The 11,161-nt window shown below is 40.8% G+C and overlaps 1 protein-coding gene across 1 annotated transcript in view; it reads right to left on the bottom strand.

Annotated features, from left to right (window-relative positions):
- Positions 1–9,326, bottom strand: part of LOC104501460 (sodium channel protein type 5 subunit alpha-like) — a gene marked incomplete at its 3' end in the record, with an annotated part of 22,090 nt that extends 12,764 nt beyond the window's left edge. The window contains exons 1-6 of the mRNA XM_010145272.1: positions 9,072–9,326; positions 7,972–8,090; positions 6,267–6,365; positions 4,587–4,715; positions 3,711–3,802; positions 1,852–2,073 (exon numbers count right to left, since the gene is read on the bottom strand). Of these exons, the coding sequence (XP_010143574.1) occupies positions 1,852–2,073; positions 3,711–3,802; positions 4,587–4,715; positions 6,267–6,365; positions 7,972–8,090; positions 9,072–9,326 (916 nt within the window). The remainder of the gene's footprint in view (positions 1–1,851; positions 2,074–3,710; positions 3,803–4,586; positions 4,716–6,266; positions 6,366–7,971; positions 8,091–9,071) is intronic.
- Between the last annotated feature and the right edge of the window lie 1,835 nt (positions 9,327–11,161).

Raw genomic sequence — 11,161 nt, 5'->3', positions numbered from 1 at the left:
CGTCCTAACCCTGCCGAGTTGAGAAATAAAGATTTCTCCATTAGGATGCTGGAGCTGGGCCCATCTTGACCCCTTCCCCTGTTTCTCTTAGCACGAGTTACTCTGATGCCTGAGCCAGCAGCAGACTGAAAGTAACAGCTTTAGTGCTAACAGCCAATTACTCCCATTGAGATGTGGGTTCATTATCCCAGATGCAAGGAAGGTCTCGTGTCTTCCTGGTGCTTCTCAAACCTCCGGTGTGCTCATGAGGTAAGTCAGCATGATTCAGCAGAAGTCTTTAGTGTCAGCTGTGCTGTACTGTTCCATGTAAATACACCGTAAAGGAATGAGTCACTATCTGGGCTACTACCCACCCAGATTATGATCAGCTCTGTTCCTGCCAACCGACAAAAAAGTTTTTTAGGAAGATTCAGTGATTTAGCTTCATAGGATCATGATAACATGTAGTTCTCCGTGTTCGATATGGGAACTTCTCACAAAATCTGGACCAAAGCAGTCCATAAAAAGCATACAAAAAAATCTCATACTAAAATCTGGGTTTATGGTGCTCAAAGTCCTAAATCCTGTAGGAAAGTCATCTAGCTTTCATTAAACCTGTTCCTTTTGTTGTCATTACCAAGCACACAAGACGTGTGGCATAGGGTGTGAACAAGGCAAAGTTTGTGAAGCAACAGAGATTTCAATTTGTTGACCCCTACTTTCTCCAGACCATTGCCTTTGTGCAACTGCAATGTTCTGCATTAAAACCAAAGACCCAAAAGCAATTTAGATGGTTTTGTTTCCTGCTTCTTCAGCACAGAAAATCAGAATTTTTAGCCAAAATTTGTCACATGCACGGTCTTTTGTGTGATGCTCTAATCACTGCCTGGTCTCTTTTGAAGTTTGATTTCAATCGTCATTTTTACAACATTCAGTATATGTAAACAACGCTGTATTTATGAGTGGTTTTTTCATAGGTACAGGAGTTTCTTGCAAAAAGCTTTTCCTCAAAAATCTTTTCTACAAGGACTTTCAATGCCTGGACCGTGAAGTTGGGAAAGAAATCCTGTCTGAACAAACCTTCCACATGGAGCGTATACAAACAGCAAACCTGTGTGGCTTTGGTTCGCATTTCAACACTTCCCTGGGAAAACGCTTTTCTGTCTATACAGCTGCTGCTATGTCTGAACTCGCCGGCAGAGGTTTTCTTCACTGATAAAGCTTTTTTCGTATTTCTGGCATAGACACTGTTTACTCTGAGTGTATTTTTTCATGTATAGTGAGACTTTCGCGTTAGCGCCGGGCTTTTCATTTCTGAACTGCATCTTACAGTAGCTGCTCCTCTGAGAATGGTTTGGTGCATTTTCAGATCTCTGCTCTGTGCTTCCATCACCAGCCTCAGTTAAGATGTATACATGAAAGATGTATATTGTATATGTATTATGTAAGACGTAAAATAAGATGTGTATAATGTGAAGAAGGAAGTAACTTCGACTTTTAAACAAATTCTTCTGTTACGAGCTGAAGAGTAATTCACTGGGCAAAGGAAGCAAAATGAAGATGTGCGGACTCTTCAGCATGTAGTAAAAGGTGAACTTTGGGGAATTAGAGCAGAGAATGAGCTAATGTGTTTTTCAGTTACTGTCATATCATTCTGGGAAACAGAGCTGGATGTTCCTGGAAAACTTGGGAGTGCTGTTTCTTGTAATGAGGGGAAGGTGTGCATTTCTGAACACCTGCAAGCTGCTCCGGCAATCTGAAGGCCGTTATCAGGTACTTACTCATCAACACATCGGTATAATTTACAGCATTATACACGCATGCATAGGTGTCTATACTATCATCTAAAAAAGAATTACAGAGAAATATTACCTGTGTAATTAGCAAATGTTTCATAGCGTTTTGACGTTTCATTAAGGATATTAAGTATTTCATGGAGCTCGGTAGAGTTCCTGATACATTTTTGCCTTAGATTGCCCTTAAAAAGCTGGAGGCCTATGAGGGCAAAGACACTCAAGCAGAAAACGGTCAGGATCATCACATCAGCAAGTTTCTTAACAGACTGGATAAGTGCCCCTACAATGATCTTGAGTCCTACAAAGGAAAAACAGGATGAAAAACTGTAATGGGTTAAGATGGAGATAGCAGAACTAAGCCCCTGATGCTTCCTTTCTCTTTCCCCCTAAGTGCATGAAAACTTGTCTCGTGACCTTTGTGGAGGAAGGGGTGCCACAACCCTCTCAGCTTCTTATTGGAGCCAAGCCATGTCAACCAACTGCCTCTGTGTCTAAGCGTATAAAAAGCCGTAGCCTGCGGCTTTTCCCCAGCGTGCACATATTTGATATCTGTCGAGGACCAAAAGAGGGAAGAAACATCGACTGGAGACAAACTGCAATTTCCTCAATCCCTGGAGCAGTAAAAAGATCTTTTCTGCAATGCAGGTAGACCTTCTCCCTTTGCCCATCGCCAGCGGGGGTGGTTTTAACTGAGTTTTAACCAGAAGGAAGGGGCAACCCGGCTATAAGCCCCCAACACCCTGCACTGAGGGAACCGCTGCTGGCGAGGGGAAAACCTATGGTATTCCCCGGAGATCTGGTTTGATCCCCTCTCTGCAGATGGGGAGAGCCAGAAGCCGGAGTGCAGCCCCCAGCAGACTGGTGAACTCTAGTCCCTGCCAACCACCTCAGAGAAGGACTCAGTTACTGTGAGGAAGTTTGCTCCAAAGGAGTTCCTTGGACGGAAACCTCTGAGGCTTCTCCAAACCTACCCACTCCTTTTTCGGACAGCGGCCACATGGCAGAGGCTTTGTTAAGCAGGGGATGTGGTTTGAACAGGAGAGAATGTATATTTATCTGTATATAGTTATTTATGTATTTATTGACAGCTCTCCTCTCTCTTTTATCAATCTGTCCTGTTTCAATTTAAATGATTGATTTACGGTTTCATTTGCTTTGTGCATTAAACCAATTTTGTTCCACCCCTTTAATTGAAAACTTGTTTTTCACTGGTTTTCTTATCCTAAAGCCCAGACAAGCCCAGACAAATTATTTCAAAACTCTTTTATGTGGCTCTTGGGTGAGTTTACATTCTCCCCAAGGCTACGGAAGTCGCAAACCTTTCAGGAGTCCTTTCCTTTCTAATTTCAACCTGGGACAAAAACTGAAATTCTAATGTCATACCTGTTTAGAGTTAAAACAACATGTAACAAGCAAAGTACTGAAATTACTGGATGATATGTGGCAAATATATTTGCAATGCAAGTATAGTTTAGATGAAAGAGTGATTAATATGATTTTTTTTTAAAAAATTGCTCGTTTGGTTGACCCTGCAATTTCCAGATGTTCCTTCAATCCCTAAAAATAGTTAGGCAAGGATGAGGAACAAGAGATAATCTAGTTTTTCTTATCCACAAAAAGTAACATGCGTAATTCTAATGAAATTTCCAATGCTGATAATTTGTGATGAAACTGAAAACACTGGACACAGTATGGAAACAATAATAAAAATGATCCAAAAGACCAGAAGGCGTAATGAGAATCACTTAAATACAAGATTGCTTCTAATGCTTGATTTATTCTGTCTGGGCCAGGTGAACCGAGACGCTCTGAATCCACAAATTCAGCTGTGTCTACAATGAACAATACAGAAAAATATTAAAAAAAAAGAGGGGAAAAAAGAGCAAAGAATCAGTTTTAAGAAGCAAAAAGTATTCAGCAAATAAGGTTTCTTACCTGGGAGTATTGAAATGGTTTTTAAAACTCTCAGAACCCTGAAACTTCGCAGGACTGACACGCCCACCAATTTACTAAATGCTCCCACGTACCTATAAAGTCAGGACATGGTATGTCAAGTGGTTGGACAGAGTAAAGAGGGCAATTATTTCGCAGGGATCATTCATAACTGCCAATCTTTCCGAGCATAATTGAAGTATTAATAAACTACGTACGAAGGATTTGTCTGAAGATTTACAAAATAGAAACAATTTCTTGATTATTAGAGTTTCCTTATGAGGTAGCTCTTGCCTTGTGCCTTGCCTTTGTGTCAGCATCTTAAAATATCACACATTTAATGTATAAACCAAGATAACACTCAAAATTATTAATATCAGGCTGAAGCACTAACTGAACTGGTTTGATCTCCCTTCTGTAGCTGCACCCAACGAGTACAAAAGCTTTCTAAATACTGGACACTGGAGCTCAAACTATGATTTTTTGAGATAAAGAGATGAAATTTAACTCACTGACCTGGTGTCTATGGATATCACTTTATTTTCAAGCTTACACTTTCGTTCACAGGATCAGTATGTCTGTATTTGACAGCCCAGTGCTACATCCCATTGATCGAAACGCATCTGTTCACGTACCCTCGCCACAGAGTGTATCTTGCTTTTCACAGCTCTATTCCCATCTTGAAAAACTCGTACATTTTTTGTTATACAGGGAGTTATAAAACAAGGGGAAGAATCAATGTCATAGACAGTTTCACATGCAATTAGGACCCACAGGGGGTTTTTTTGCACTGCAGACAGCCTTTTGTACCACAGCCACAAGGACTTCAGATACAGAGAGTGAGTGCAAGTCGTCCGTATTTCACATGTTCCTACTTACGCCATAACAATGACACTGAAATCCAACCAGTTCCAGGGATCTCGGAGGAAAGTGAACTCATTTAGACAGAATCCTCTTGCCAGTATTTTTATCAATGATTCAAAAGTGTAAATGCCAGTGAAAGTAAATCTAAGGAAGGGGGGAAAGTGCCAATATTAGCAATTAACAGAGGAGACACAGACTATTTACGGTCTAAGCCAACAAACCAAGCCAATGCTGCAGGGAAGTAATGGGAAGCCTGCTGTTCATTTTGGTGCCTCCTACCAGCACGTGACTCATCCGGAGTTTGAGACAGTAGCTGACTGCAGTCTGGACATGCCTGTGACGTGGTTTTTTGGCATTCAACAGTTTTGTTCAAACTCTGTCATGTGAGTCCCCATAACATAAGAAACACAAACCTCCTAGCTACTTGCTCAAATAAAGATCAAAATGTGTATCTTCCCCTGGTTTCAAGCGGCCAAGCCAACGCACGATACGCCGTGTGTTATTTACTTTGGGCACGCAGCATGCACTTCTGTGCAGAATGCTTAAACCACTTAGAGAAACACAAGAGCACAGGATTTTCAATTTAAGACGGCAATTTTTCTTATTAATGGGAAATTATCAGTAAAAGCTCTTCTGGACTTACTGAGTGCACTTACCGTTTCAACAAGGCAGCGATCTCCCTACAGAATTCAAAAGGCATTCATCTGGTAGTCAGCAAATGCACTAAGAAATTATACGGATGTAGTGCTTCCCTTTTCATTTGGGAAGAAGTATTCTGAAATTGTTATTGAAATGCATTTGAACGGTAGTCTTGATGCCAGCAGCAGATACAACTCTTACCTAACCTTCAGTGCTCTCATGGGCAGAGAATTACCTCAGCATCTTCTGGAGATACGTGTGCTAATACCATGCAGAGCCTTGTTCCTGCTTGCGTGAGGATTTGCCATTCCCAACAGCTGCGGTGTCGTGTAACATGAGGTAGTCAGAAACAATTTTAAACCTGTTTTTATAACTAAGTGTTTGGGAATGTTTTCCCTCACTTTAGGTGTTACAATTATAGGGTTTGTATTCTAACATTTCCATGCCAAACTGAAAAACTGAGAGCTGAAATATTCTTTTGGGGGTGATTATCCAGCTTAAGTTTGACTACAAAGGCATGGATTGATTGTGATCTAACACTGCCGAGTGTTGGCACCACCGAAGACTTTCTAACACTTTCTAACAGTGTCTTTGCAGGCCAGGAGCTTCTGAGAGAATGTTTTATTACAGCAGAACTCAGCATTTCAATATTATTAAAATTATTTTTAAAAGACAGCAGCTTGTGTGTTTCATCAGTGTCAGTAACAATGGGAAACGTTCATTTATTCGGACAAACGTCCGAATAAAGAGTAAATAATTACTGAGTAACTTCAGAAAGTGGGATAAAGAACCAGAGCAATAGGACAGACATGAAGCTAGCTAAACTGTGGAACTTAATCTATGCTTACTCTCTCCTGTAATACCAAAATTATTGTAGATATTGAGTTTAAAGACGAAAACATTCCCTCATAGCAAACAAAAATTAACAAAGTCATAACACAAGCAACTTTTCTTCTAAATCACCCGTAAACTATCTCAAGTGAAGGCAGCAAGGTGAGCCTCAATAATTCAATATACCTACAGAATTAAAAACCATACGTACCCAGAGATACTTACTCGACATATTTGCTCCACGAAGGAGACGGGGAGGACTCAGACCGAGTCATGAATACGCAGTTAGTTAGAATGGTGCACATGATGAACCAAGTGAACAATGTAAGTCGTGGGAGTGAAGGCAAAGAACATGGCATTGACCCAGAAATGCAGCTAGATATTCTATCAGTCAGAGATGTAGTAGCTGTTTCTGAATTTAAAGCATGCAGAAGAATGTGATGTACCTGTATCTGCTGATTTGGAGTCATATTAGATGACAACACACTACACATGTTATTCTTGCCACCTGGACTTCTGTATGGTCCAGAGATCTGATGCTCTAAGCATTGCAAATTTGGTAAAAGGATCCTCAGCCACTCAAAGGGTGGGAGGAAAGATGCGGTTTTAGTTTCATTTTATGGCATAAAAGTTAAAAACTTGCCTGAGGTCACACAGGTGAAGCCAAACCTGACTCTAAATCGGCAGAGCTGCTTCTGAAGGGACAGTCTGCCAGGGTGCTGCCAGGTGTCCCAAAGGACTCCAGATGCCCATGTTTAGGTAACTGCTGGGGCTGCCCCGCTGTGCTCTGGGACCTGCTGACTATAGGGCATGAACGGGAACTTGGGCATCCAGCTCATGTGCAGACATCTGAGCTTAAGCACCTGGCTCTGGAGCTGAATCTCATGACTTCTGTCATATCAAGTTTTGGCAGTCCAGGAGGTAGATGTGCGTGGGAAAGATATCTAGCCTTTCCATTGTCCATCCCATCCATCCCCACAAAAAAAATCTCCTGGCTTTAGCTCTAGGCATAGACAAACTGCCTCAAACCCAAGAGCTGGACCACTAGTGTTGAAATGCCAATATCAGCCAACTTGCTGCCCAGGGAAAGCCTCAGATGAAAGGCGTGACTCCTCCAGGGCTGTCTGTCCCCTACTACGAAAAGAACTTTGAAACCATGACAGCTCACTCAGCACCACAAGGCCAGGAGATGTCTGGAAACCTAAAATCCACACAGGGATACCACAGACTCTGCTTTGGGCCTGATTCAGAACCAAGCCACAGTGTTGTTGCTCTGATCTCATCCCTCAGGACCAAACTGGAGCAATACACTAGTGACTCCCACCCTCTAAATTTAATGTATGAGGTGGGATCTATCTTACCTTTGCATTCCAAAGGCATTCCCTGCAGCAGCATCCCTGGAAACTTTTACTTTCGTATACCAAAGATGTATTTTTTTTAACCTGATTTCTTAAAAAGCCTGTTTCCGTGATTTTTCTTTCCATGAGTTTTCATATGTGTGCCTGCCTATTTCAGCCTTTTTTCTTAAAATAAGCCAATGGTCGATCAGCTTTGGCTCATGTGTTGAATTTAATTTGTTTGGATAAACAGCAGATGATAAAGAGGACAGAGATCTTACTAATCTTCCCACTGAGAAAGGTGTCAGCAGGAGATACTTGTTCATGAGCCACCAGGAAATCAATTTCAGAGATCAGTCACAAAACACAAACCTGTGGAAAATCGGGCTTCAATACCCCCAGTACTCACAGAACTATTTATTTCTGAGTAGCACAAGAGCACCAAGATGAAAATAATTTCTAAGGTAATTCGTAATTAGAAGTAATCTGGAGTGAGGAAAAGGCTAGGGTCATTCAGTGCCCTAAAATAAACAAGCCCAGGATTACGCAGGGTTTCATGATCAAAAAGAGCGCATGAAGCCATGAAAGGATATGAATGCACTAAAATTTTAATCGCTGTTCTTCGGATTGGATGGAAAGGACTCAGGATCCATAAGGCACGCGTAGCGGTAAATCTGAAGATTGTTTTCTGTTTGTTTAGCACTATGAATACCTTAAAAAATACAAAGAAACATCAAGTTACGTGTATCAGGAAGCTGAACAGAGAGTGTGTTTCTGTGCTACATCCTGTTGACTCAGTGATGAACGAGAGCTTGATTTTAACTTCAGTCTGTGTGTTTAAAATACTCTTTGCAATACTTTGCTATACTTTTTTTACAAACTGGTGGAAGTGTTAATACCCTTTAACTGTCAAGCTGCCAATAAATCCTCAGCATCAACTTATTTTTTAAACCTTAGGACTTGCAAAGAGTTGTGCACAGAACTAGTCTGACTTACGACTCTTCTCTTAAAATAAATAAAACCTCTCATTGAGTTAAAACACACAGAGGTGGAAGGCAGAACTGCAGCCTTTATCATTGTTTGCTATTGTCCGTAGTGACCTCTAGCTCTAACACTGTAGAAATTAATCCAAAGTATTGACTATTTCTCAAGCAATAATCATCATTTCCAATGGACTAGCTCCCATTGTTCTGTTCTTTATCGGAAATCATATTCTTCAATACTTTGAACATGGAGCTTGAATAAGTAGGTTTTAAGGATTCATCAGTAAATGTTTTAAAATAATTTTTATGCTTAGTTGATCATTTATTGTATGTGTAAATGAAGCATAAGCATTGAGATAGAGAGAAACATTCTCTGGCTGTTTCAAACCAGAGAATATCAGAAAATGTATAAAATTATCATTATTTCTTGTAGATCTGACTCGAGTCCCACTTTTCTTCCTTTACCCATTTTATTCGTTCTGCTTCCATTCTGATTCAAATGTTAATCAAGTTCATATTATTGAATTCAAAATTGAGCTTTTTTTTTTTTAAATTACAGTATGTCGTTCATCTGTCTGCTAGAAAAAAATCTCTAGAAAGGGATGATAGTTTTTCCAAAGGGATGTGAGCAAAATTGTTTGATAAACATAAACTCTTCCTAACCACGCAATAAAACAAATTAAAATCCAAGCATCTTGGTTGGCTCTAACCTTATGATCTTTGTAGTACGGGTCGAGATCCTCCAGTGGTTCCCCAATGAGCTCTGAAGGAGGATTTCCATAGAGAGCTGGTAACTTCTGGAAAGCTTTTAGGTCAAGCTGAGGACGTGGTTTCTCCTCAGGTTTCTGGTCTACAGCATTTTTTTTACATTTCCTCTTGGCACCAATTCTCTTTTCGATAGCAGCCAAGGATTCATGAGTGAACTTACGGAAGTTGTTCGTATCAGGTAGTAAGAACTCAGCCATTTTTCATTCTTCTTTTCCTGTCATTAATTCTGTCCAAATAATAGAAACAAGTAGAAAGGAAGGCAAGTAACTCCAAACCAGGTAAGTTATGAAAATTAAAAAACTGGTTGCCCGTGAATAGCTAATGACATAAACTTTCTGAGCCATCAGCTTCTAAGAAGAAAAAAAATATTATCATACCTTTTTCAGTGAGATGTCTGCTCAGGATTTTTTTTTAATTATGTATATCTGATAGGATGCGGGCAGACCTTGATAAACTTAGGAGTGTATTTCAAGCCCCTTATTTAAGATACCTGATATCCTAGATGCTCTTGAGCTGTTTTTCAGGAAATAAAAACCTAAGGTACTGGTTTAACCCAGTATTTGGAAATGGGACAGTAAAACCCATTAGACTGCAACAACATCGAATATGTGAAAGCTGTGCCTGCAACAGCAGGACCAAGTATTAAATAAACTACTGCAGATGCAAATTCCCAGCTTGATAACCCATCCTGGTGGTGTCAGCACAGGAATGAGCAGTGTCCGAGTGTCAGAAGATTTAACTCGTGACCTATATAGCATCAGTACTGACTGACATGGTGGGCAGAAATGCTGATCTGACAAGTATCAAGCACAAAGTTTATATTTTATGCCCGCTTCATAAAAGTGAAATTACACTAAAAAAATACTTTGCATTATTTAATGGAGAACTTTGGTTGTGTGTTGGAGAGCGTCCCTTGAACTAAATGCTACCTGACTCCATGCTTTGGCAGTACAGTGAATCCAACCTTCTACCTTAACACTGTGAAAACTTCAAAGCAAGCCCATGAAAGGCACGTATATTGACAGCAAAAAGACTGAGAACAGTGCGCAGAGTCCGATGATTCTTCTGCTAAACTCACTCAAAAGCTCTATAAGGAGATTTCTCTAAAATATTTTCTTTGCTTATGACCTCTAGGAAGACACTGCTGATTCAGTATGGAGTCACAGAGCTACTGAGCCAGTGCAATCCCTCCTGAAGACTGTGAAATGATCCCACCTGGTCAAGGACTTTACCCAGGATTATCACTGCTGAGTCTGCCTGGAAGAAGATCACATTAGAGGCACACAGCCAGGTCTTCCATCCAGAAGCTGCCACCACCACTTCAGTGTGTCCTTCAAAGCTGACTCCATAACGACCAGTCAGATCTTAGTCTTGGAAAGTTTAAGCTGTCCTTGCTGGTCAATGGCCAGGTGACCTGTTCCTGCGCCTTACCGTTCCAGGCACTATATGCACCATCCCAGGGAAACAGTCTGAATCAAGACGCCTTGTTTTACTGAAGATAATTTTACTGCCTGTGTGCTGACTCCCTGTGTCAACCACTGCCACGAAACACCATTTCATTTCTCCCCAGATGCAACACAATTTCAGCTGTCCTCTAGGAAACCACTGCTGTGAGAACAGCTGGAGGCCAGTGACAAACTGCAGTGAAATCTCTTGGCTTCTGCAGCCTGCCTGCCTCTCCTGTTAAATACACTCAAAACTATAAATATGAAAAGGAACCCTTGCTTCCAGCAGAAAACAGCAACATTTCTGCAAGAGAAATAGGACATTCAGGTAGGAATACTCATTATTTTACACTTTTCAAGACTGAGCTAACAGTCTGGAAGGTGTGTGTGTGGTATTACAGCAAAAAATGAAATCTGTAACATCCACTCCCAAGTTTCCAAGCCTTCAGCTAGCCAAAGTGGTATTTGTTTCCTTGACGCTCAGAGTAATTTAGATGGATGTTATGGTATCGGTAATGAGAGCTGTGAATGATGCATGAAGTGACACAATTTCTGTGCAATGCACAGAGGGAATGCAATAATTACTC

Source organism: Buceros rhinoceros, unplaced genomic scaffold, assembly GCF_000710305.1.
Source record: "Buceros rhinoceros silvestris isolate BGI_N320 unplaced genomic scaffold, ASM71030v1 scaffold1141, whole genome shotgun sequence".
Classification (NCBI taxonomy): domain Eukaryota; kingdom Metazoa; phylum Chordata; class Aves; order Bucerotiformes; family Bucerotidae; genus Buceros; species Buceros rhinoceros.
Note: the sequence above shows the minus strand (reverse complement) of the source record. Positions and strands in the feature narration are given on the sequence as shown.